Source organism: Ammospiza nelsoni, chromosome 7 (assembly GCF_027579445.1).
Source record: "Ammospiza nelsoni isolate bAmmNel1 chromosome 7, bAmmNel1.pri, whole genome shotgun sequence".
Classification (NCBI taxonomy): Eukaryota; Metazoa; Chordata; class Aves; order Passeriformes; family Passerellidae; genus Ammospiza; species Ammospiza nelsoni.
Genome location: NC_080639.1, coordinates 39,849,173 through 39,876,574, shown reverse-complemented (window position 1 = coordinate 39,876,574; position 27,402 = coordinate 39,849,173). Strand labels below are relative to the sequence as shown.

The window sequence follows — 27,402 nt, the reverse complement described above, 5'->3', positions numbered from 1 at the left end:
ATTCTTTCAGCTTTTCACTGTGACACTCACTGAAAGCTAAAAAGAACAAAAAAGAAAATACTTTCCCCATCATAATTTTTCCCCTTCTTCTATTTTGCTCATATTGTGTTTTAAACAGGATTTGAAATTTAAATTTTGTTATTTGTATTGAAGCCCCACCAGTCATGCCAACAAGTATTAAAAAATGAGTTAATGTGTGACTTATGCAAGAATCAGCAAAGGACTTGCTCCTCCAGCTTCTAAAGCCTAGTAACTTCCATTTTTTTCTAAGAAGTGAGTTAAATGGTGAATTTTCTGTTATTCATTTTTATCATTTTCAAACGTGGTCAATTAGATTTTTTGTTTAAAATTCCAATGAAAGTAAAGGAAATTACAAACAGTCAAGGAAGAAGTACATTTTTCTTTTTTAGCACTTATCTTACCCATTCCCTCCTCAGTTGATGAAACTGCACTGTGCAACAGTTATAACAACTGTTTAGAGCTGAACAACTGGAAAGTAACTGTTATGGATATCAATATTACAAGCAAGGAGTTGAGTCTTGTTCAAAAATCCCCCTTTTAGGGAGTTCACTTCCTCAGTGAGTGAAGATTCCCAATGTATTATGCAAGGATTTCAATAAAAAGTACTGACAGGAAAATACTGAAGAAAAAATTAACTTAGAAACAGATATATGGCTTTTGGAATTTGCTGGATTTGCAGCGAGGGGCTTGTACACGTGCAGGAACAAAGCACATGTGCTTCTCCAGGAGGTGAGAGGCCACTGACCATCATCCCAGTGCTGCTGCCCTCCCTCGGCTGTGACCATGGCACGGAGATGCCACTCACAAGGCACACCAGGGAACTGCAGCGACCCCGTTACAGTCCTCCTTAAAAACCACATTGGGCCTTGCCCAGGTGCCCAAAGGCAGGTCTCTCCTTCCACTGCCTAAGCAGAACAAATGAGGCTATGGCCCAGCACTTCCTGAAAACTAATGATATTTAAACAAAGGTTCTCAGACAGAGAATCCCATAAAATTCCACACTAAAACTTAAGCACTGTATTTCCAAATTTAACTAAATTTTCCATTTAGTTAAAAAGTCAGTAATTTACAGTAATTTTAATATAAAATAATCTTTCAATACTTGAGATGCATAGATTCAGTAAGTTAAAACCATACTTATAAACTGCATTTTATTATTAAAACTGGTATTTTCCATTATTTTTATTATGGAGAATGAAATTTAAAAAGTAAGATTAAAAACTCCTTATTCTTAAATTAGCAATGCTAATTATGAAACACACAAGAAGGGAAATACCTGTTTCTCCCCACAAGGCATCAGTGTCATTGATGTCCATGTCATGGTCTTTTTCAACTGTTAAGATGTAATGAACCACCTGCCAAAACATTGAGCAGAGATGGGTGAGCCACAAGAGCATCAGTTGTCACTCACATGACACAAGGGAGAAAAAGATGTAAAACAAGTGAGAGTGCTTCTCTCTCAATGCATATAATCAACAGAAAAGAAAACCAGTATTACTCAAAACAAATTCAGTAGGACTTTAGAATGACTTTAAGACAAGTGAATGTTATTGAAAACAATTTTAAAAAAGCCCAGTGCTCTTCTGTGAATTTGCTGTTTGGCATGACTATGATTTAATTAGTTCCCATGTGGCATATATAGAACAGAATAATCAAAATAAACAATGGCAAAAATAAAGCCTCCCAGTTCAGTAAGGAAACTCCAGATCATCTAAAACAAGAGAGCAAAAATGAGAATATTTGCATACATTTTGTAAAATGGTGATACCTAGGTTTTTCCTCCCATATTGCTTATAGGTTACCTGTTTTTCTAAATTTCTTCCCAGAATGGTCTAAGCACATGTCAATAAATGGTAATTTTTAAAGCTGAAATAAGCTTTAAATTAAGTTTTGCCATGTTTCTACAATATTAAGGAAATCTGTGTTTTGAAACCACCTGCTAAAAGATCATTAAATGAAAACTTTTTCTCAAGACTGTTTTAAATAGATTTTCTAATGGGGCACATGGTCACTGAGGCTGCAGTCAACAGGTGAGGGAGGAGAATCATACTAACAAAGTTTGGGATGCTGCAGGAAAAAACAAAGGCAGGAAAGGAGAAAGGATCTGTGTGTTTTCAGGCTGTCTGAAAACTGTTGTATACAATGTATGGAAAATCCTAAGATTCAAAATGCTAGGACATAATTTATTAAAATTTATGAAACACACAGATAATTTTTTCAGCTAAGAATACAGCTTCTTAATGTCTTAAAATAGAGAAAGATGGACATTTTTCAGGTATGTATTTATGATTAATGTGATCTCTTTTGTTGACATTCAGGAGTTGACTGCTTTCATTTAATCAGTGGACAGCAAACAAGAACTTTCATGGGAGTAAAGGAATGATCCATTCATCTAAGTTAACCACAGCTCAGAATCCTCAAGTTTATATTGTAAGACAGCAATGGCTCATTTACCATATAATAAATTAACTGCACATAGATATTTCTATATTTGGATCATCTAAACAACTTCAAAGACCAGACTATCTTATAGCAACTTAAAACTAGATTTAAAAGAAGTAAATATTGAAACAGCTTCATTGAAGAGATTTTGTTTCCATTTTGGCACTCACTACAAAACTAAGTCCTCCTGTATAGTTGATCTTTATTCATATCTTTACTTACCCATTACTTTTCTATCAAGTAAAATTTTACCATTTATTTTCCCAATGAACAGAAGACATACTTGTATTACCTAAATATCTAAAGCATTTTTAGTACTTCTTATGTGTTTATTTTTAACACACACATTTATTTTTAGTGTTCCCTCCCAAATTTCTGTCTAAAGTGACACTGAGCTGAAGTCTGTAAGTTGGCATGTGCATCAAGCTGAAAACTGAAGCCTGTGCGATTACATGCAATGAAAAATTGGAAGAAAAAAATCAACCTGAAGTAGAAACATACTTGGGTGAATCAGTGACACAGAAAGTCATCACCACTACTAGAGATTTAGGACTACTTCCAAGGACAGGGAGGACAAAGTAGACAGAAAATTACATATAAACAAACCTTGAAGCAAACTGAATTATCAGATACTCAGCTAGATCATTTAAACCCGCTGCTAATATATACTACAATAAATATCAGAATATTCAACTATTCTTTCCATGCCTCTTTTAAAAGTAGCTGCAAGCACTGTTGTACAGTTCGGACAATTTCCAACAGATCTGGGAGAACCTGTATTTCCAACCCACCTGGCAGTGCCCCATGCTGGCGGCTGCTGTGAGAGCCTGTTGCAGTGCCTGGCGCTTCCTCAGCGAATCCTGTTCTTGGGAGGGAGCCACCCAAACCAGGCCGAGCAAGAACTCAAGGATTCCACAGTGCCCTCTCAGTGCACTGTGCACCAAAGCACACTGGCCCTTCTTGTCTGCAAGGTCAGCCTGAAGGGGAGAAAAGGGAACATCTGAGGTTAAAAGATGCAGTGAAAGGCTGTGGAGAGTAGACGCTTCAGGGCACTATGAGAGAGCAGCTCTCACTCCTGACTTTCAGGACAACGGGGAACATCTGGGGAATTACAGGCCCAACAGCCTCACCTGAGCAGCTGGGAAGGTGTGAAAAAACTAAACCCAGAGAGCACTGCCAAACACAGGAAGGACAAGGCGAGCAGGACCAGTCAGCATGGGCTTGCCAAGGGGAGATTGTGCTTAGCCTGCTGGACAGCCAGCAGCTCTGAGGGGACCAAAGGGTGGGTAAGGAGAGCAGGGGATGCCCTTGACCTTGACTTCAGAGGGCCCCAACACTCTCTTGGTAACAGTCACTGACAAGCTGATGACAACAGGTCGTGAAAGTGCACAGTGAGGGGCACCCAAAACTGGCTGAACAGCTCTGCCAGAGGGTTGTGACCAGTGGCATGTGCAAAATGCTTCACGGAAGTCTGGACTCATCCCACAGGCCTCTGCCTGAGAATTATACACGTAAGTAATCAATAACAGCTTTTTTAAGCCTTTGTATGACTCTTCTAGCTGCAGGCTTGGCAATCTTTGTGCACCAGCTTACCTTTGCACCTTTTCTGCACAGCAGTGACACGATGTTCATGTGACCTGCAGCAGCTGCGTAACTAAGGGCTGTCATCCCGTTTTCTGAAGTTCCATCAATAGCAGCTCCAAACTCGAGTAAAAGAGTGACCACTTCTTCATGCCCAAGGTGTGACTGAACACACAGCACTGGAGCATTATTCAGTACTTCAGTTCTGTAATTCACATTTGCTCCTGCCAAAATCAGCAGCCGACTCACCTAAAAATTTAATTTAAACAAAATAATGTTTTGCTCAGATTTGTCTGAATTTGATATCTTGATCAGGTACTCGTTTGTAATGTCCTAATTTTGATGCAGATTTTACTGGCAGACATCAACTTTAACACACATATAGCAATACACCAGTTTAAAATCTTCTATTAGCAAATATATTATTGTATTACTGAGCACTGCACTCCCAAGAGAAGACCTGTCTCTCCCCTGAAACTCACTACTCTCATCACAATTGCATGTGTGACTTGCTGCTACTCTGCAACTACCTCCATTAAGAGAACCAGACTGGATAAAAAGAAAATCTCAAAAAGATGACCAGAGCATGCACGTGTGCATTTATGTACACACAAATTTCCAGTTAAAAGCCTTAGCAGTTGGCTCAAATTCCAACTGACTGACTTGGATTTTGCTATCCATCATCTGGGGATTCAAATAACAGTGTGGAGTTGTGGAATTTAAATCCCTTCCTCTCACAGTATTTTCCCCTTTCACAACTGACACTTTCCCACAGAAGCAAAGAGCACTGAGCTCTGCCCAGCAAGGCCATGTGGAACATGTGACCCCAAAACTGCAGCCACACACTCACCTGTGCTACAGAGCACAGCCACAGAAGAAAAAAAATAAAAACCCTTCTTTCCATCAATACTATCAAGGAAAACTGATTTGAACTTAGCTTACAAAAGTACATGAAAGCTTGCCACAAAGAAGTTCAGATCCAGGTGCTTTTCTGCTGAAGGGTTACACTGACTTCAGCATTCCCCTGCCCAGTGCCAGACAAAGCACTGGCTGTACAGCCCTGCTGACTGTTCTTACCTTCACGTTGGGTGTGTAGATGTTTCTTAGAGAAGCCAGGGCTGTAGACAGTCCATCAGTACTATAACCAATCCACAAGGCTTGGAGATGACTGGAAGAAATTCCGGTCCTTTTACTGAGACCCTAACAGAAATGAGAAACAGGAAATCTCTCTGTAGAATCAGAAATCCTATTTTAATCTACAACTCAGTATCAAAAGAAATAAAATCTGGATTGACAGCACTACCAAATATTTTGCATAAGCTCCCAACAAATTATTCAAGCAAGTCAGAGGAGAACCTCTACGATGCACTCATATGAATAGGTCATAAAGCCTACTAAGCTGCAAGCTTTACCTTGAAAATATGAGCTTTAAGTATATGATGGCCAAGTTCCATGGTTTGTTGGCGGTTTAACTTTCCCTCCTGTCGAGAAAACATGAAAGCCAGTAGAGCATGTCCATTCCTAATAAAAGGGATTAAGAGAGAACAACTTTCATAATTGTACTTCAGTAAATGCACATCTTTATGCCTGTTATAACAGTTCAACTTTGTCAGACTATTGAAACATACCATCATATCTAAACAAAATTCTTTCCATAACAAAGTAACGCAAAATGAAAAACGGCAAATTTTGAAGATGAAACACTCCTGGTATTTATTTCTGTGCTGTCCCCTCGCAGGGGGCCTGTGCCAGCTGTGAAGTAGTTTACATATTGCTCCCTTTTGCATTCTCAGAGCCAGGAACTGCAGGCATGTCAGAAAGAAGCCAATCCTTTTAGAAGCGCAAGATCTGAATGCTTGTGAAATTTGAGCGAAAACATGTATTTAGTAATTCTGCACCTATGTTAGTGGTGGTCAATGTTCTAGGAAACAGTGAGAGCAGCACAACCCTGAGAAAAGAAGGTTATCACATACTGTTTGTTAATCAGACTATACACAGAACCGGGCAATTAGCCATATGTTAGCTGGACTCTTCACCTGAGGGGGGAAGTTGTGGGAAGTGACTTCTCACCCCATCTTCAGACATTTCTGAACAGAACTTTCCACAATCCGAAGCTTTACCTGGGCCCAGGCAGCTCCCACTGCTGCTGGGGCAAGCGTTGGGAGTTCCCAGTGTGGTGAGACCAGGGGTCCACAAGGCTGCAAGCCCCCAGGCCCACCGACAGAACTGGTTCTGTTACAGCCACTTGAAAGCTCAGACAAGTCTTGGGCTGGTAATAATTTTAAATGTCAGCATTATTTATTCTTTTGTAAAACGCAAAAGCTGTAAACCCCAAGCAACATGAAAAAAAAAGGAAAAAAGGGGAGGCGACTGTGAGAACATGACAAACAGTAACAGCCACTGTCTCCAACTCAACCACCTCTGGCTCTCAAAGTTACAGAACAAACTAGAACAATGCCAACAGGATATAATTACAGCACAAAATGTCTCATTATTTTTATGTTTAAAAAAGCACAAATGATCTGTTCCTTCTATTTCTGCATTCTACATTACATAGACAAGGTGCTCCTACACAGGATTATAAACAATTTTGCTGTGTTAATAACAATACAGCACTAAAATTTCTCCATGAAGGTATCAAAGTCAGATGCAAACTTCTGACTTCCACAGAGTCAATTATGCATTGTAAACTTTGAATCTTAAGTCACATTACCTCTAAACATGCAAAAGATTTCATTTTGGAAAACATTAGGTGTGCTTGCACTTTAACATCACCTCTTTCCTTTTTTAATTTACCTTGGCTCACATAAGAAGTCAGTATTTTCACCTTCTGCTCTCCAGACAAGCCATTCCCTGAAGGAAGGATGGCAGAACATGCGTGTTTTGTCACGTCTTTTGATCAGAAAACACGAAAGGGCTTCCATCCTCTGGCTGAAGTCTTCCCACTGTTGTTCACTGTTTATTTGTCCTGCATTAATAGCCTGGAAAATCTGGTCATCTGTCATGGGATGCAGGGATGCCAATGCCACATTCAATATGGGCTGAGCTCGCTCAAAAGCAGAGTTTGTAATGAACTTCATATTGCACTGCAGTAAGTACAGCTCTGACAGAGACACAGGAACAACCTTGTAGCTTGCACTTTTGATTACTAAATGACCTTTTTGGAAAAGATCCAGAGTGAGTTTCAAATAGAGATAAGATCCCAGGCTTCTCATGATCAGGTGGTTACTCACTTTCCCAATTGTAGCTGCATCAGCTTTTCCATTTAAAGACATGTTGTTTATAATTTCCTGACTGTTATTAATTCTGTACTGAATATAAGCATTCAAATCATCATGAATTCCTTCGTTGTCTGGAAAATTATCCAAGGATATTGCAATAAATGGCAGTGAACTTATCACTTCCTGTGAGGGAGAGAGGGGAGAAAAATAGAAAAAAAAAGCAAACCAAAAACATTACAGTATTCCAGCATTAAGAACTCAACGATGCATCTCTGCTACATTTCCCTTCCGTAGTGAGTACCAGATTAAAAAGGAATTCAGTAACCCTGAGATGGTTTTGCAAATATTGCCTCCTCATAAGAGGTAGAACAGTATTTTTACATTTTATCATTTTTTCATAGGAAGGTCTCAAATATTTCACTGACCAAACTCAACAATTGAAAGGGAAGAAAAATGACCACTTCACAGTCAAGGAAATGGAAAACAGTTACCAGACCCTAAGACAGGCCAGGGAAAGAGGGAGGCAAAAGGAATGATCTATTAGGCAGGAATGTTTTATTGAGAAGTATCACAAATGACAAGAGAGAAAAGACTCCCCTTTTCAGTTCATCTTCCAGTAACAATGTACCAGAAAGGTGCTGTGCACACATCCCCAGCCCCTTGTGCCTGAAGGTGCAAGTACCAAGCACAGCACAGACATTTCAGCAGGTTCACCAGAACACACTTTCATGCTTCTGTTACACAGAATACTTTTATGTTTATGTAAATGAAGATCCAAAAGACCTTTATTTAAAAGAAACACTTCTGCAACTTCTAACTGAAACCAGAAAGTTCTTACATAGAGTCCTATATTAGAAAGGTTTAGCAAACATCTCCCGACCTTCACAACACAAAAAGGAACTATTCGACTTTATGTAATTAAATGGATTTCAAAACATTGCACTTTCAGAGTAGTGAGATGTTTTAAGCAAAGACATGCTTCTCCAGTCTCCGGAGAGGGAATAGTTTCTCCTACATAAATCCCTTTTTAAACCCAAAACTTAAGTTGAGAAATAAACTCTTCAGCCACACACTCTGAGTGCTAGTGGTAAGAAGGCACAGAAGAAATAAACTCTTGGAGACTGTACTGAAGCACAGCTGCACCTTAACACTGCACTCCTGAAGTACAAGGGAGCAGACTCAAATTTCTTCATTTCTTATATTAGCAACTCTACCGACAGCTGTAATAAAGTGATTCACAATGGAAAAGGCCTCCAATATCGCATCTGTTCACTGCAAATAAACATGTAATGAAGGAAGGAAGAAAAAAATCAAGAGACTTTGAGTTCCTCTAAACCCAGTATTTTCATAATAATGCAGCTGTGATCATTTGGTCTTTGAGAGTAAGAAAAGCATTAAAAGGTGTTTTTACCTGGAAATTAGTTCTTACAGTCACAATGAGCTTCAGCCAGGGAGGAAACTTATAGATTATACTTGTGATAAATGAAGAAATTGTGTCACCATAATCAGGTTTATGAAATTCAGCATCATTTAAACCATCTACCAAAATTATGTAGTCTTCCTCAGGAATTTTCTGCTCTGAAATTTGAGAATAAAAAAAGGAAAAGATAAAAACACATTCTCCCTTAAAGCGACTCACCTTTATCCTCAAATTCCATATGTCAAGAAACAAAAATGTATCTTTATGCACACCAGTATACATCTTACAGCATTTAAGCATTATTTAGGAGATTAAAAACAACACTAGAAGACTAAAAACAGTTTAACAGGAATGATATACTCTGTTCATTTGTAGGCAAAGCCGCCATTCTGCGACACATCAGGTATGTGCTCAAGCTGGCATCTGCTGGGAAGCAGCTGCTTTCAAGGGGAGTTTGCTAGGGCTTTATTAAATACAAAAATCACGTTGCTACATGCTTTCTTTTACACCCCATACTGGAGGGAATGGTGGCAGCTGTGTCAGGGGAGGGTTAGGGTGGATATCAGGAAAGGTTCCTCCTTCCCTCAGAGGGTGCTGGGCACTGCCCAGGCTCCCCAGGGAACGGTCCCATTCCCAAAGCTGCCGGAGCTCCAGGACCATTGGGACACCACTTCCAGGGATGCCCACGGTGGGATTGTTGGGGTGTCTGTCCAGGGACAGCAGCTGGATTGATGATCCTGGTGGGTCTTTTTCAGCTTAGGATATCCTGTGATTGTTGGAAAACCGCCACATTCATTTTAAAAGCAAGCAAAACCTACATCCACTTTGCAGATGTTTAGGCCCAGAAAACTAAAGTATGTGACAAAACTAAAATGCATCTTAAAACAAAATCCTTTAATGTGAATTTGCCAGCTTTAACTTCAAACTAATAGCTGCCTCCCCGTTTTCTAGCAAAAGAAGTAAATATAAAGTTTCTATGACCTTTAATATGTTTCACAGAATTTTAATTTAAACACCGATCACCCATTTAAAACCCGTCTATTATTGCTACAAACAACTAGCACAATTAAGGAATACCTTTGTCCACGAATGTTCTGCTTTATTTATTTTTAATACTTTTCTCTAATATTTATGGAGTTTAGATTTCATTTCCAAATCACGTCCTGCTTAACGTACCTCTCCTGAGGTTTGAAAGCGGTTCCAACACTCCCCTTTTAAAAGCTGCTGCTGGATCCTGGACACAAGACCTCAGGCTCAGCATGCTCTGCAGGTGAGGCTCTCTGATGAGGAGGTCTCGGTACGCTGTTAACTGATGTGAGCGGCAGAGCAGAGCTGCCACGCTGTGCACAAACTCGGGCACGAGGCACGTGTATGTGTTATCAGCCTGGCAGTAATGATAAGCAACGACCTGCAGAATTACAAAGTGAAAAGCATTACTCTGTCAGAATTTTGTCTGGTTACTAGTTAGCGCAGTTATGATAAAGTGTTTTTAAATTTCTCTCTCAACTACAAAATCCTTTTCAGTGTTAAGATCCCACACTGTAACAGTCTCTGACAGTCTGGGTCAAACACAGGGAGGAAGGCAATGAAATAGGTTTTTGACCTTGCAGGGCATGCAGAGAGGAAAAGAAATCAAAGTATCAGATTCTGGCAGGAAAACACAACTTGAGTTTATGGCATTTGGATACAGTGGGTAAGCAGCTGATTAACTGAGCACAAAAGTAACCTGAGGGTCTGACTAGGTAACCTAGTATATGTAATTTAACAACATCATGTCCCACACTGTAATGACTTAAGGACTAATTTGATCATCAGGCAAAAGTAAATTACAGACAGCTATTAAAGACATGCTTACATAAGCAAATGGAGAAATATGACAACTGGCTTTATTCCGAGTATTTCAAAGCTGTGTATTACTTAAAAATAAACCAGGCCGTAACCCATATTTCTTTGGAGTAAAAAACCCCAAAACAAACTGCAAGGAAAACATGGCATTGACAGCGAATAAAAAGCCTCCACTTCAGTAGTTTTCATAACACTGCTTCAAACTAATATGTATCACTTTAAAGACTGCAAATGTTAAAGATCTCATGTTTTCCCTACAATTATTCATATAAAATATGCAACTCTAATTAATTTTACTACTTAGGCAAAAAATAAAACACCTAACATATTAATCTAATACAAAAATGACTTCAGGCTTTCAGCGGATGTAAAATAAAACTGCATTCAGACTCAACCTGTATCATAGCATATAGATGGGTTATACAAGAACCAAACATTTTTTCTTCCCTGCCCCCCCCCAGCCCTAATTTTGCTTTTCGAAGGTACACTGAGCAGCTCCCTGCAGAAAACATACAGCCCCTTTGGCAAGGAAAGGACCCCAACCTCCCACAGCCACACAAAATTGATGAGAAATTGTTAAGGTAACTCTTTCTAAGACCACGCAGGATTCAGGAGATCACCTGACAAGTACAAGAGGCAGGCAGCTGATTCCACCAGCCAAACAGAGCCATCATGCAGAGGCGTCCGCAGCCTCCTGGGGGCTCTGCAAAGCACACTGACCTCCAGGTTAGAGGGTTCTAGCACACTGAGCGTCTCTTAGGAAGTGAAAACTCACCTTGGAAGCGAGGCGTCTCACAGAATCCCCTGCTTGAGTTTTGTATTCAGGAGTACCAGGACAGGTCAGAGTCTTCATTGTATTGGTGTCACCTGACGGAGGGGGACACGGGGCTAACTGGCTTAAGGGAATCTCCTGACAGGAGTCACCACCTGCTTGTAAAAGGCAACAAATACAAGAGAAACCAAATTTGCTGACAGGAGATTGCTTTCTAGGAAAACACCACAGATTATCTTACTGCTGAAGTAAAACTTGAAACTGTGCTATACCATTATAAAAGAAGCCTGCAACTAAGTCTGATAAATACAGTCATGCATTTGTAACTTTACTATTTTAAAACAACTCAACTGACTTTTAGATCAAAACTACAGAATTACGGAAAGAAAAACCACGCTGATGTGAAGAGTTTCCTTCAGAAAATGACACATACAATGCCTCATTTAAACCACTAGTTACTATATGACTGCACTCTTGGGAAATTTATCATTGTTATTATTAGTAATAATAATATTTGAAGTGTCAGGCAGGGAAATAGCAGTAATGACAGTCTCACCATCCTTCCAGTTAATGTAGGCACTGGACTGGTCTGGTGACAGGATGCTATGGATCCCAGTAGAAGACAGAAGGGGTTTCTCCACAGCTTTATTCTTACCTCTACAAAAATTCTATAGAAAGCATACACAGTGGGTACACAGCAGGAAAAATACTCACTGCTCCCTTTCCAAACTTGTGAGAGAGAAAGCCTGCTGCAGTCACATCCTCAGAGCTTGGGGTACACACTGCCTGACAAGAAGAAGAGATCCTGCACACTGCCTGTGTTATACCACCTCTCTGATGGGCTGAGCCTACATTATGTCACTTTGAAGCTATTTGTAAGAACACAAAAGTTTAACTCCTTCCTTTACTCATTGGAAGAAAAAAGTGTTTGCCAAAGACTTGATGAAGCCTGACTACCTTAAGCCAAAAAAGCAAACGTGTGACTCCTGATGTCAGCACATTAACCCAGACCATTACCCAGAAAAAGAACATACTTTTAGGAGATGAATTTGGGCTGTTGGAGGCTATTTGTCTCATGCGACTTCCATGGCAGCTGAGTGCTACCAGCCGGGAAATGACTGCAGTCTTCCCAAATCCCACATTTCCAGTAATGACTGCTCCCTTGCTCTCTGCTGGGTCAGGATTCTGCAGTTTTTCTTCAATGGTGTCAAACAGCCATTCTCTTCCAACAAACACGGAGTCTGTGGTTATGCTTGGCACCTCAAACAACAGCGGCTTCAGCAAAATGTCCTGAGGCTTGTAGGGGATGAAACGAGCTGAAAAGATGTGCCAGGGAGGAAAGTTTACCAGAAGAAACTTGACATGCAATCAAACAGCATGGTTTCAGAAGGTAACATCATTTAGAAGCTTTGTTACTATCAGTCATAATCAGATGAATTCCAGTGCTTTCACCAGGAAAGCAATAAAATAAAATCTGATTGTCTCAGTCCAGGTCATCTCCATAATTTTTGCATAAATTAAATTGTAGAGGAGAGAAGCTACAGGTACAATCTATCTTTTTACAACTGAACACAATTTAGTAAGTTGTAGAATCCAAAAAGTTTTCTTAATAATGCATTCATAATTTTACAAATTGGGAAGCACAGTTTTTCAGTTTAGAGTGAACTATGTGCTGAGCATCACAGTTAGGTCTTCAAATCTGTAAAGGCATTTACAGAGAAACAGAAAAAGGTACACAGAATAACATAATTTTTCTGTTTTAAAAAAAACTCTTAAGTAATAAAAAAAATTACCACCTTGTTCTTCTGTACTTTTCAAGTTATAGGATCAGTAGTTACACCTTTGATTACTTTGATATATACATCTGGGAAACACTTGATGACTTAGGAAAGAATTTGGGTTTGATTGCATAAAATACATTAAAATTTACAGGAATAATAATATTTACCAATAATATGCTCTAAAGATTCATTAGCCAAATGTAGTGTTACTCAACTTCTGTTTCAGCATTAATCTATGACTGTGAAAAGCCAAAAATGGAAAAGGGCAGCATAGCGTCTACATACGATCCTCAGGATCAGTTTAACTAGGAGTTCACCTAAATTTTTCTGCCTTTAATTGTTATTGGTTGTAACAGATACACACACACATTCCATCTCTAAACCATAGCATAGTGCAGGAAAAAGAGTAAGCAAGCATCTTGCTGGCAGACATGCAGTGACTTGTCAGGAGCACTCCACAGTAACACCGTAGGTCAGGGCTGCTCACAAAGATGGCAGCCCAGCCACGCTCCAAACTGCAGAGGGAATGTGTGACTGTGCCAGACATGCAGGTGTAAACATCTCTGCCTTTACCTTCCTGCTGCACTCTTCCGCCAGCGGTGTTGTGCCATGGTAAGCGAATTGAAGTTCGTAAAGGAGTATTTCTTTGTCCATCCAAATAACTCAAATCTTCCAATTTGGTTGAACTTGTTGCTAGAGTATTAAAGAACTGAAGCTTATTATTCTTTCAACACTAATTACAAAGAATGTTATTATTTATTACAGTCCTTCATCTGCATGTTACTTACAGAGCAGTTTTTCCAGACAATGGCAACAAAGTAATTTGCATTACAACATTTACAAAATGTGTTTCAATCAACTTGACTAAAGATTTAGTTGGGTTTTTCCCAGTTTAAATGGCCCTCAGTTCTCCCATTGAGGGAGTTCTCTTTTTTACTGTAGGAACAACCACATCAGCGAGGTAAGAAGTGTTAGAGCACATTCAGGTATTACCTGCTAATACACCACCTGTCACCAGGCAGCGTCCTGGAATAACTGATGGACTTCTGAAGTGTTTCAAGAGCCCTGACCTAATCAATACCTACCAAAAAGCATGCTAAGAGCCTTCTGGACCACAGTTTTAAACAAATGAGGTAATGCTCATCTATTCAGTTCAGAGCAAGGCTTTTTTCTTTTTATCCTATAGAGATACTTTCATGCTAACAACAGAAAGATTCAAAATAAATGTCCTATCATCAAGAACACCCTTGGGTTTTGACCTCAGGACTTTACCTGCAACGGAGTTTGGACGAGGCATTATTAAAGAGGCAGAACTCTGAGTGTAAGATATGGGACCCTCTCCTGTTGGTACTTCTTTTGGCAGATTCTCAGAAGAGCCAATGGCTTCCTCTTCTGCAACTGGTGAACAATTATCTGTTCTTCGATCACGGCTGATGCCTTGGTGTTTTCCAGCTCTGAGACTCCCATCCTTACTCCATTCTAAGCTGGATCCACTACGATCATCATTTTCTGATGAACTTGTTATAGTGGCTGAAAAAAGAGGGAAAAAAAACAGTAAAGTCAGAAGAATTTGACACACACATAAGAATTTTCATTCTCAAATGGCATTGTGAAACATAAACAACAAGAATTCAATGTTGTTCAGAGGTCCATCTTACCTAAAATACATAATCACATCAGGATGACAATGGCCTGTACTCATACCTAGCAAACCAATCTTGACAGAAACCTTCCAGCAAGTAAGCTATTTACTGTTCCTTTCCTAAGCACCTACTACATTTCACTGTCACTAAGAGCAAACAGGAGTAGATGTATGATGAATCAGAACAATTGAGTATATTAATAAAATTTCAGATTCTATTAAACATATTGATTTATGTTTTTAAAGGAGTGCTGCAGTATAAATTAGAGGCTCAAATAAAGGCTTGGGGGAAAGGGGGCATTTTCTGCTATGAAAATTTCCTGTGCTAAGCAATAAGGAACACAGACCTAGAGAGACCCTCAGGTAAAAGGCAGCTAAGACCACTGAGGTGTTTTTGGATGCTGTGGTACAGAGCAGCAGCTTCTGTTGCTGCAGTGACTCCCTGGATGAGAGACAACACCAACTGCATTATCCAGTGGGATCCAAATGTTCTAGTTTGGTAGCTGAGGGTTATCAGTGTGTACTTGTGTGAGATTGCATTTAATCAAGGCCTCCTGCAATAATGTGAAGACTTTATATATTCCTGAAGACCTACTTGAGTAATGTTTGATAAAACTATGCTAACCTCCTTGCCTAATTAGGAACACCCTGCAGATATATACTTTTTGCATTACTAATACTGAAACCACTCTGTTTAACCTAAATTTTTTTCAACTACTTACATTAAACTCTCACAAAATAACTGAACAACAAATATTTATTGAAGATTAAGCCAACACTCAATGCATTTTGAACACTTTAATGCAACAGAGGAAAATACAAAATAGGATGAAAGGGCATCAGGATAAAAAAAAAAAAAAAAAAGAAATCAATACCAGTTCAAACTATAATACCTGTGTGAACTCTGGGTCCTTCCCAGACCACCAATTTAAAAGTTAAAGCCATATTTGTGGCTATTCTACACTCAATTGGCCCATTCTTTAATGAAAACATTCTGGCATACTGGGCTGCTAACAAAATGCAACCACAGGGGTGGCTCCTGCAATGCTGAGCCTGGTCCAGTCAAGGAAGGACCAACAGATCTTCCACACCAGCTGCACTGAAGCTTCAGCCATGCAGGATGGTGAGGTGCTTGTACAGCTCTGTGTTCCACCAGCTTACGCTCACATTCATAAGAAATAGAAGATCGGATGCTTCAATTCAAGAGCTCATATTCTAAGAAACACCAATAATATGACATACCATTTAGAGGCAGTAGAAGAAAAAACCCAACTTTCCAGGCACCCCATTAATCTTTGCACACATTTAGACTGTACTTCCATATGACAAATTTATTTTATTTTTATTGTTGTGTCAAAAAAATCTGGCTCCTCCTGAAGTATGAAATCTTTAAAACCTTGATTCCTCTTGGAGTGAAGTGCAGCTCCAGGAAACCCGTCTGCTCAAGATTTCCATCCTGACACAGCAGCAAGGATCCAGCAAAGCTTTTGTTTTGGCCAGCAGCCCAATCTTTTCTCCTGCTTTGCTCCTTGCTGAAGTTTAAAACTTGCGTTTGCTGCTACTACATCAACTTCAACAGAAGCAAAGAAGAATTCAACTACAGCAGTAAAACACTGGAAAACTAAAGGAAACCTGAACTGTAAGCATAAAAGAGGAAAAGAGAGAAAAGATCGATTTCCCATCAGTCTGCTGGTCCGGAAAACATTGCGGGAGTAGAAATATAAAGAAGGCCCACATAAGCAGCATGAAGGAGTAAGGTATGTTCATGGCTGGATGAACTCTGTCAAAGTCATCAGAAAACACATACTTGCTGAACAATTTGAAATGCACATTACTAATAACAAATGTGAATGCACAGACATACTTGTATGTAAAAGGCAAAAGCACAGGTCGCTTATCAGAAAGGTGCCTCTTCTTTCCCTTCTTGGTTTCAGGCCTTTATAGATGTAAGGGGTGCTGCCATGGGTACCAAGAGATGGGGTGTTCAAATTCCTCTGGAATTTGAGACACGAACGGCAGCTCTGCAGAGGAGCGGCGGATGACTTCCACGCGGTCCCGCAGCCACAAACCACACATAATTGACTGAAGGAGCCACCAGCAAGTTCCCCCTGCTCTTGCACTCAATACACTCATCCCTCCTTTTCAGTAGCTCAGTAAGTAACTTTTATCACTGTTCTCTAAAATATTTTCTTTAAAACACTGGTACTTACAAGGTAATGTAGTAATGATGTTGTCATGCCAGTACACTGTTCAAAACAAATATGAGGCCATTCTGACCTTATTTAGAGCACAGACTATTTCAAGCTTGTCAAGCTAGTATGTCAGGCTAGTATGTTCACATCAGTATCTACATTTGTGCTCTTTTTCCAAAAGCAACAACTCGGATATATCCTTTTCTTACATCAAGATGTTCAGGCTATCTCAAAACTAGATCTTATACAAAGTGATCAAGCATCAATCTGACATGGAATGAGTACACAAAATAACTTCCTTCAACTGAAACGCTTAAGTTTTATACAGGAGTCTTTTGATCCATGACAAACAATGTCTCTTAAGGTAACTGACCAGTAAAAATGATTTTTACTCAGCTGGTTGGTACAAGGAGCTGTTAACAGTTGGGCTGTGAGGGTGGCAGCCTCCAATGGTCATGGACTCCCCACACAAGATGCACATACACCCTCAATTCAGCCATCTTTCAACAGAGGATCACACCATTTCATCTCTTCCACGATGTCCCATATTAGCTTCATTTTCATGCCAATTACTCAAAAGTCTGCACTTTTTAAAAACAGTTTAATTTAGGCTATTCTCATAAGAAATCACACCAATTATTGTTCCCTCAGCTGGAAATTAAATCAACTTCAAGCCCTGCTGTGCTTCTCCATTATGAAAAGCACTGTTAAGACCTCTGGAAAGGAAAAGAAAAAAGGCATAATAAAACAAGAAATGGAAGAAAAACAGAGGAAAATTATTATTTCAAAGGAAAAAGTGGAGAAATTAGAACCGCACCAGGAAAACAAAAGGAGAGAAATGCACACATAACAGCAGCTGCTGTAGCCAAGAACAGGATTTCAATCTTTCAAAATGGGATCCATAGACAGTGTAAAACCCAACATGGTGACATAAAGCAGCTGCTCAGCCTTGCACAACTAAGAGGAAACTAATTTCTACAACGTGCTGATGAGAATGCTCACCGATAATGCCACTGTCCTTGCTCTCCAGGGTGGAGCTGGGGGTGCTGATGGTGCCACAGGGACTGCCCTTGTTGGCCGCTGCTTTGCCGGCGCAGCTGTTGAGGGTGGAGCAGGGGCTGTCCGTGCTGGGCGACGTCGTGCTGCTGGTGAGGGTGGAACAGGGACTCACGCCTTGGCTGGCGCCCACACCCTGCCAGGGAAGACCAAGAAACACTCACTGCACAGCAGGCAGGACCCTGCTGGGCTGAAAACTAGACACCTCCAGCTGAGGTAGAGTAAGAGCAAAGCAAAGAGCTCACTTCTCAAGTAAAAACTTCTAGAAGTGAAAGTTTTGTCTTGACTGGGAATCTTAATCTTTCATATTACTCTTAAAAAGTGACCCCTGAATTAAAAAGGGATTTTCACAGTTCAGTAAAAAAGCTCTAGTGAGACAGATCTCTTCTCTATTTAACACTTCATTGGATACCCCTCCCCTCCACTTCTTGTATTTATTCTTTGAGTTGAAAAAACCTAGAACTATAGTCTTATTAATTTTTCACTATCAGTGTGAAAACCCAAACCGAGGCACAAAGATTTAGGAGGGCTGGGACTAAAAGTGGAGAGAGCAAGGGGGAGGAACAGAGGTTGGTAGTTACTGTGAAGTTTTAGTTAGCAGATAAGTTTCATGTGGATAGTAGCTGCCTGCTTCACTGCAATCCCTCTACCCCAAATGACAGAGAAGGACTGTCTGATTGAAGTGAACTTCTCAGGAAGAAATAAACACACTCCTCTCCCCAAGTATGCTCCCATTTTAACAAAATGCTGGCCTTCTCCATTCCTGGAAATCACTGCAAAGAGAAGGCAAAAATTTCCTCCTAAATACTAAAAGCAGAGCAAATTCTAGAAGCTATTCACATTCATAGTAGACTAGATTTAACATCCAGAAGTGATTAGAAATCTATTCAGTTTGTGTGTTTTGAAGATGTGAATTGGTCTTGAATTCTTGAAAACAAACACTTGTTAAAATTGAAATCAAATTCTATTACTGTATTACTATTTAAATGGTTGGTATTTGGGCAGATACCAAATAACTGCAACTAGCAGATAGACAAAATAAGATTAGTCCTCTCTGAAACAGGATGAACATTAAAAGATTATATTCCATTATCCTACCATAACTTCACTTTTCTCTTCCATGTGAGCAGAAGTTGGGATCCCTTCTCCCAGTAAAAACCCCAGTCTTGTCATCAATTCTTGTGCTGCAGGAGAACAGCTTGAGTCTTTGTCAGGCTTTGCTTTGGATTGGGAGGAAAAAAGTTCAAGGTTAGAGTCTTATTTGGGAACTACTAAAAGAGGCAGAAAAAGTACAACCAAATTGTCCACCAGACGTTTAATTCCTGGAGGGTCTTGGATCCTCTGCATAACTGCACAAATCTAGGGGAGGAAAAACCCACCTGCTAGTCAAACCAGAAATGTTTAAGTGCAATCAGTTCATCACTGGACTCATGACCAACACAACACAACAATTCTCCTAAGAGCAGTATTAACTCAATGCTACCAAAGCTTTGTAGCAAGCTGAAATTCTGTTTCTGTCATATAAAAATGTGAAGAGTAGAGGTTAATAACACAGATGTTTTGTAATCTCACAATTAACACCAGAACTAGTACCAAAAATTTTTGTTTTGCTTGCTATGCAAAAGATGTGACATTAGTTCTAAAAGTCTCAGCTCTTCTGGTGCCAAGATATTTAGTTTTATCAGTACCGTGCTTTGAAATGTCTTCCAGCATCCAGATATAACAAGACAAAACTCAAAATGAGGCAACCTGCAACAAAAGCAGCCAAGCACAGCTCTGCCGTTGCACACACTCTTGCAGATGGCATCTCACAAACAAGCATTTCCAGCCCTTTTCCTTCTATTATGCCAGCAATCTGGCATCACCCACCAACCTGTGACCACCTGCTCTGACAGGAACATTTACAGGGCATTTATTTCTTTCATCCATTACTAAAAAAAATATATACATAGGCCTGTCCCATCCTCAGCTATAAACAGCTAATTAAATAAGGAGCATCATCCTACCACTTGGAGAAGAAGCTCCCAGTAGGAGCTACCCTCAGAACTGCCAAGGGGGACACTGAGGAGCAGCTGTATGGCCACTTCCCAGCCAGCACACCAGAGAGCCAGCCGAGACACCCAAACAGCTCTAGCACTTTAACTTTTGGAGATGTCGTGCAACAAACAATTCCCAATTGCTACAGAGTGCCTCAGCAGGCGAGAGAAGTAGGTGCCCAGACTAAGGGATGAATTTTAGGAGAGGAGATAAAAGGCCCTCAGCTGCAGCACCTTCTGCCCCACCACCAAGAGGAGCTGGGGTAAGAGGGCAACCCACAAAGCAGCCCAGCTGAACTGTCTCCTGGCCCTCCCTTCACAGAGTCACTGAGCCAGATCAGCATCAGAACAATTTTTAATCTCCGTGAGGAGTATGTAGTCTCTAACCATGTAAGACAGCTGACACTCAGTGGTAGCTGCAAACAGCATGTTTTTCCCCAGGCTGCAGTCTGGAAGAAAAACACAAAATAACAACTGTAACTGAACAGCCGACCACAAGCACTGCTTCAACAATGGCCCAATTTTATGAGTGCCGTAAACCCCAAAGTTTGCAAACATGCGCAGTACCAGTCAACCCTCTGTCTTTATTTCACTGCAGCTCAATGCCTACTTGAATGCATGCATTTCTTAATTTTGTGGACAGCTTAAGGTTTTACTCTGCAAGATTGATTCTCACTTAATCCCAAAAGAAGGAAGTCAAGGAAAGTAGATAGCAAAAGATTTTTATCTCAGAAGTTTCACAAATTGACAGGTCTTCAAATATTTGCCTGGAAATTATATTTTCTCTTTAAAAAAGCCATTTTAAAGATTACAAGTAATCTTTAAGTCACAATCCTGGAAACTACACTTTGTGAAATCAACATCTTCATTCTTCTCTCAAAACTACAAAAATTATAATATCTGACAAGTCTGACTAAATGTTAGGCAGACTGCCAAATTCAGTCAGTAACAGAGACCAAAGCTAAGAGCCCAAGGTGTTCAACGCAGCATCCACTGTTCGAGTCTTGAACAGCAGAAACTGGTGCTGATCTCCAGCAGCCTCAGCCTCATCACCTGGGAGCACAGCTCTGTGAGAGGAGGAATATTACAACATGGTCACCCCTCAAATTAGAGGATGAAGACTACATGCTGTCCCAGCTGGACCTCGAACTTTAATGCCAGCACTAGAAGATGACTGTGAAGATGAAGGCACAAGACCAACCAGGCCAACTATACTATATCAAGTAGATATCAAGTGAAAACAATTTCAAGTATTTCTACTTCTGCTACTAAGCACCTATATTTTAGAAAGAAAACATTGATTTTTTTAAATGGTAGTTTCCTTTAAAATTGAAACAAGAGGAAGAAAAGAAAATTTTCACCTGGAACATCATCAGTTATATCCACTGACCTTAATGAGGTTAAACTTAAAAATTAATCTAAAAAGACATGAAATATACTGACTTATGCCATGACATTTGCTGTAAAAGCCACACTCTCATGTACTAGCCAGTTTAACCAACACGAAACTTTCCAAGAACACCAATTAACTTTAGGGAGGTGGCTTCTCCCAGCTTTGCCAACACAGGAGTTAACTGTTACGGCCTTAACCAGCACACTTTTACAAAATTTCTAAAATGAAGTACTGAGAGGAATGCAAAGCTACACATTTGAGTGAATTTATAATAAAAAACAAGTTCAGAAAAATGCCAGAAGATACATGGCAGTCAATGACCCTGAGACATCAATTTGCCTGCAGCACATGAGCAGCCCCAGGAACTGAGACAGCTCTAAAGACGGTGTAAGTGTAACATCAAGCAGCCCCTCCTACAAAAGCCTGTTCCCAGCACAAAAGGAGGATCTCACCCCACAGCACATGGCAGCACAGCCGGGCAGACAGACACTCAGCAAGCAGACAGACAGACAGACGGACGCTCACCACTGGCGCTGGGCTCTCCCGGCTCCGGCCGCCTCTGCAGGGCCAGGGCTGCCTCCCCTGGCACCCTGGGGCTCTCCACATACTTGGGCTTCCTGACCAGACCTGCAACGGGAACGAACGGAGCATACCCAACTGTTTCCACACGGACCACAGAGTTCCTATGTCCTGTATCTATCCTCTACGATGTAAAAAAAGCAGAGAAATTACTTCTTACACGCACAGCTGTTATCACAAAGATCAGCGAGCTGCTGTACTTCCACTCTCGTGAGAAACACATGCTCCAGGCCTTTCAGAACACAAAGGCTGCTAGAAAACAAACCTATTGTATGTGGTGTGTAAGCTGCATACTGCATGTAACCCCAGTAGTTGGTCTCCCTACTCTTCTCAGTACTGATGTGTAACTCAGGACTACACCTTGGCTCTCAACCATGCCTCCTCCTGCTCTGCACTTCCCACACCAACAGAGCAAAACCCCTTCAGGGAGCACTGCAGGGGGACTGCAGGTCTGATGCCAGCTGTCCCACATTGACCTTCATAAAGAGACTTTCCCCCTCCCTCCGTTCAGGTCTTCAAAAAGCATCCTTCTCCCTGGTTCAGAGTTCAAGGGCACACCAAAGCTCTCTCATACTTCGTTTATTAAAATCCCACCCTATATTTAGGCTGTGGCACTTCAGTCACATTAAGCATCCCGTCTTTCCTTTTGGCAGCAGCCTCAGATGCTACATTAAGTCTCTGAAAATGACATTGATTTCTTGCTGTTTTTCCTGAGCACTTTAAGACTCATGACTGTTTTTAAAGAAAAGCTGCATCTCTCCTCTGTGGCCTCAGGCTCCTAGGGTCACACTGCCACAGAGCTGTGAAGGCCTGGCCACCCCATCACAGGGTAACACACATCATTTGCCCAGAACGATCTGACTGGATCCATCTGTTCTTTCAGATTTCCACCTAGAAGTGCAATATAGGAACATGGTGACTACCTAATTTCTTAGCGAAGAAATACTGGTGAGGAAGTGTCAGTCCTATATGAACACATATTTATATCTCTAGTAGAGATTCTCGAGTCAATTTCACTTTTTACACGATCAGGTCGGCACCAACACCAGAGGGGGCTCTTCCAACGCTACTTGTCTAACAAAAATAAAGGCCATTGGCCCTGGTAAAAGCAGCTGAAAATGCATTCCTTTGAAACAAAATCCCATTCTTTAGGGGAGACAATAGTCTACACCTGTCATTTGTAAGCAGAAGTATAATCAAACATATCAAAGTTGGACAACAAAAAGCACTCATTCTAAAAGAACCAAAAAGACGTGTAGCAGTTGTAGAATTAGATCAACACAGGAAGATCTTCAGGATGTATTTTTAACACTCATGCTTTAAGCTGTGAAGGAAACCCTTTACTGAATTTTGTTCCTCACAAACTGCTGTGGAAGTGACTTAACAGTAATTGCAAATCCAATATAAAACACTGCAACAAGTAGAAGAATTCATGGTAAATTTATTCTCATGCACTAATCTAGAACAGGACGCATGAATTAACCCTTGGATGAAAAGGACTCATTTAAATGTGAAGTGTGTCTGCAGAACAGCAGCTCTTTTACAGAAGTGTAGAGTGGCTGAATCAGGTCTGACAGAATGTTCATCTGGGACAGCGCTTTATCAGCAGCAAATTTGCAGAGGAATCTCAGTAAGGGAAAACACACTCCCTGCTATGCTCTCGTGACTGCTGCTGAGTGCCTTATCGTGTCCTGAGAAAAAAGTGGCCACTTGCTCTTTAGGAGTTTAGATGGATTTTTCTTCCAGGAACTAACTCCAGCCTTTCTCTCACACCCTGTAACATCAGCAGCTGAACACAACACTGCCAGACACAGTGACTGCACTGTCTCCTTTTTACAGCTGCCTTTCTCCTAGGCAGACAAACATCACTCCAGTCTATCACCATAACTTCTCTTCAGGGCCATCCCGCACCAACAGTCATTCCTGAAGCCTGTTCTAGCTTTGCCCTAAATCCAGTGCAGATTTTTAAAGCTGGTCTCCTCCCAAGGGGAACAAACTACAGATTTATACAATTCCATACCACATCTATTATTTTGCGAATAATTCTTAACGCTTTTTTGACTGCAGAAGAGCTGATGTCTCAGAAGATCATTGTAACTTGTGCAGCTCCATCGTTTCCCTCTTGTCAGGACAAAGTGGATCTGTAGCTGTACTGACCCCAGAGACTGCCTGATGCAGGACCCTGGAGCTGGGACAGCTTAGTGCTTGCAGGAGGAACAGTTCCCAGGGCTCCCATGGGCAGGGCACACAACTGCAGCCTGAGATTAGACCAGTTCTCTGACCTAGCCTAGTCTCAAGAATCAGTATGAGGATTAATTTGCTTATTAATTAGAAGTTTTAATTGAAGTTTAAATTCAAAACTTACTGAAGTTCTGTTGTACACTTATGCAAGACTCTCCTAGGACTCACCTCCAGCATTCACTGATGGAAATTCACTGATTTCCAAGGAAACCTTTCTCTGTTAAAGCATTATCGTATCATTAATGTAAGGAAAGCAGCAAACATTTTTTTCAAGTGCAACAGCATCATCTTTCATTCATATCTTAAACTCCACAATCCATTTTATTAGAACATCCCTTATAAATCAGTATATTCATTCTTTTAGTTGAGCCTCCTAAATCAGACTACAATCAACTATTACCCCTCTAAGAGAACAAAAACTGGTTTACCTGCACACCTGTTAAGATAACCAATCCAAACAATGCTCATTCTAGCTTTGTAGTAGAAGCAGCTCAACTGGAAGGACTGAAATTAGAATGTTGTTCTACCACTGCTACAACCGAACTTCAGAACACTACTTCAGCCTCCTGTGCAGTCCTTTCTTCTTTCACTCACCATATCCAGAAAGATCTGTAACTTGCTGTCATGCTAAGAGACCTCTGAAATCAGGACAGTAGTACAGTCCTGTTACTACCCCTGCCCCAGATACTAGACAGCTAATTTATATTGAATCATCTTCCATTAGCTAGAGTTTGGTGAAAGTCAAAGGAATAGCACAATGTTTCTGTCAGCCTCCTATCATCTGGTTAGGTTTTTGTTCAAAATAATGACGCATAAATGCCAATGCATTCCCAGCACTGTAGAATCACAGGAAGTCTTTTCCCTTGGGTGTAGGTCACAGTGGAATGACTCTGCATTCATCATGAATATGGCTTTTCAGTCACAACTCATCAACTGTTCAGCATTTTCTGTGCTGACAAAGCCCAGCTTTTGACACTCTGTTCCCAGACCTTATAAACTCAAACCTGTTGAGTGTCTCCACAGGCAACAGGAACATGGAGAGTTTCACTTGTCTCTCCCACACTGACCCGAGTGAACCCAAGTGATGATGGTGTGCTGGAATGATTTCTATGCACAGAATGCTGATAAAAGGAGTCCCATGGAGCCCCATATTTAGTCTGGCTCCCATACCAGTGGGTAGGCACCACTGAGGATAAAACCGCTGAAAATGAACAACTTCCTTGTCACTTCCACAGCAATTTATCTAATAATACATTTGTGTATGGAGATACAAGTAAAATAATTGAACTGCAACAGCCACAAACAATACTCACTCTTACACAGTCACTAACACATGCACAAAGCTTTTTTGCAGCAGTCCTTTACCTGATTAACTAACCATAAATAACCAGGTTTAATCATATTCAGACACTTCAATATAAGTATCTGCAACACCAAATAGATTAATTTTTTGCCACGTGAAATAATATGTTCTATTTAATAACCAATTACTTTTTTAACCTGGAAACATGCACTACTTTTATTCTTGTTGCAAAAGTTTAACATGATTTTACTAAGTTATTTTATGCAGAATTTCTCAATAACTGAGTTAACATGTTATGAAGATTTTAGTTGCTCGTTGTTCCATCTTACCTGGAGACTTCTTGCTTGCTCTTGCCTGCATCAGATAGGACTGTCGTGGCAGCAGAGGCGAGGACGGCAGTGACATTGAGACTCCTTTGGCCAAGTTTGTTCTGTAAGTGTCCTGGGAGCCTGGCTGCTCGCCACTGGGGAAATCTGCATTGTGGCCAGATGTTGCTCTAACCTGCGAGGCATTCTCTGGGCAGTAGTCACCTGCTAAAAATAAAATCTTGTCATCTATTTGGTGATGTGCCAAAATAAACAGCCTAGAGTTGCACTGAAATATAAGTATTTAACACAAGAAAACACTTGCCAGCAACAATTGAGCATGACTCGCACTACTGTGCCACCTCCACTGCAAAATCCAGATAACCACTGGGAAAATGTAAATACACAAGTAAGCAACATTCCAATTGAAAGTAAAAAAGAGAAAAAAAGGGGAAGAAAAACCTCACTTTCAACAGTCAGCACTTTTCAGACTCCATCCTTAGGGTCAACATCAAGTTCCCTAAGAACATAAAAGTATTTTTCAAACTGAAAAGATGTTTTAGCATCACTGCATTAGCACCTGAAATACTGTTTACTTAACTAGTTAAAGGAGGGTTGGGTTACTCCTTACATGTAATGAAAAGGTGGATTACTAATACGTACAGTTAGAGATGGGCAGTCTAAGATTTGCTTTCCCATTTTCAGGGCTAGTAAAGAGGTTAAAGATTTCCCTTCTCTGTTCTTTTGAAAATTAAACTTCTACAACAGCCGATTTAAACACAGATTTAACACTGCTGATATTATTTGTTTCAAATACAGAATATGTGAGTTTACTTCAAAAGGTGTTGAAAAACACAGTTGAATGGTGATACAGCTAAATGTAACTAGAAAATACTGGAATTCCTGTTAATAGCTTTTTACTAGCCACATATACAGGCTGCAGTTTGGAATTTGTAAGTATTCCAGGTGGACTGCTGAGGGGTGGGGGTGCAAAAGGGTTGACACATCCACCTGCAATTCCTTCATTTCTATTTTCCCCTTTATGATGGCATAATCTGTGTAATTCATTGCCTTCTTAGTAGACTTTCAAATTTTGAATTAATTTACTTGTCTCTATTGTATATGAAACATTACAACATGGAAGACAGTTGGATGGAGCTAAATAGCTCTAATCAGTAGGTTAGGAGTATTTGATCATGACAGTAACAGGAAAGATATTTTACAGTCAATACATAGAGACGCTACTGTATCTTAGGAATTTTTGTTCCAGCGGTACTCTGTTTTTTCTTTTTCCTGATGCTGTGGAGAGCAGGCTTCCATGACTAAGATTCTAACAGCAGTATGACTTAAAAGACAAAAATTTAAAATGTGTACCACAGAAATTCTCCTTTTCATTAATTTCATTACCTAATTTTATAATAAGCCTTTGCACATTACCACTCACATCGCCATGGTGTTCACACAGAGCAGCTCTTTGGAGCAAAACCCACACCTTGAGAAAACCCAAGGCTTCAGCCTAAGGGTGTTGTATCCTCAGTGATGGTCAGCGTATTTGAACAGTGCTGCATTCTA

General features: G+C 40.4%; 1 protein-coding gene across 7 annotated transcripts in view; it reads right to left on the bottom strand.

The window, feature by feature from the left end:
• TANC1 (tetratricopeptide repeat, ankyrin repeat and coiled-coil containing 1) overlaps positions 1–27,402 on the bottom strand; it is a 62,688-nt gene that overhangs the window by 8,048 nt on the left and 27,238 nt on the right. For 4 of the 7 annotated variants that reach the window (XM_059475988.1, XM_059475987.1, XM_059475989.1 and 1 more), the window contains 16 exons: positions 25,855–26,058; positions 21,928–22,029; positions 19,072–19,193; positions 17,920–18,109; positions 14,356–14,613; positions 13,657–13,776; positions 12,337–12,618; positions 11,306–11,460; positions 9,862–10,093; positions 8,677–8,843; positions 6,841–7,448; positions 5,457–5,565; positions 5,122–5,244; positions 4,057–4,293; positions 3,255–3,440; positions 1,298–1,376 (listed from right to left, as the gene is read on the bottom strand). In XM_059475988.1, coding sequence (XP_059331971.1) covers positions 1,298–1,376; positions 3,255–3,440; positions 4,057–4,293; positions 5,122–5,244; positions 5,457–5,565; positions 6,841–7,448; positions 8,677–8,843; positions 9,862–10,093; positions 11,306–11,460; positions 12,337–12,618; positions 13,657–13,776; positions 14,356–14,613; positions 17,920–18,109; positions 19,072–19,193; positions 21,928–22,029; positions 25,855–26,058 — 3,174 coding nt within the window. The remainder of the gene's footprint in view (positions 1–1,297; positions 1,377–3,254; positions 3,441–4,056; positions 4,294–5,121; positions 5,245–5,456; positions 5,566–6,840; positions 7,449–8,676; positions 8,844–9,861; positions 10,094–11,305; positions 11,461–12,336; positions 12,619–13,656; positions 13,777–14,355; positions 14,614–17,919; positions 18,110–19,071; positions 19,194–21,927; positions 22,030–25,854; positions 26,059–27,402) is intronic. The other 3 variants (XM_059475991.1, XM_059475993.1, XM_059475990.1) reach the window with 2 other exon arrangements.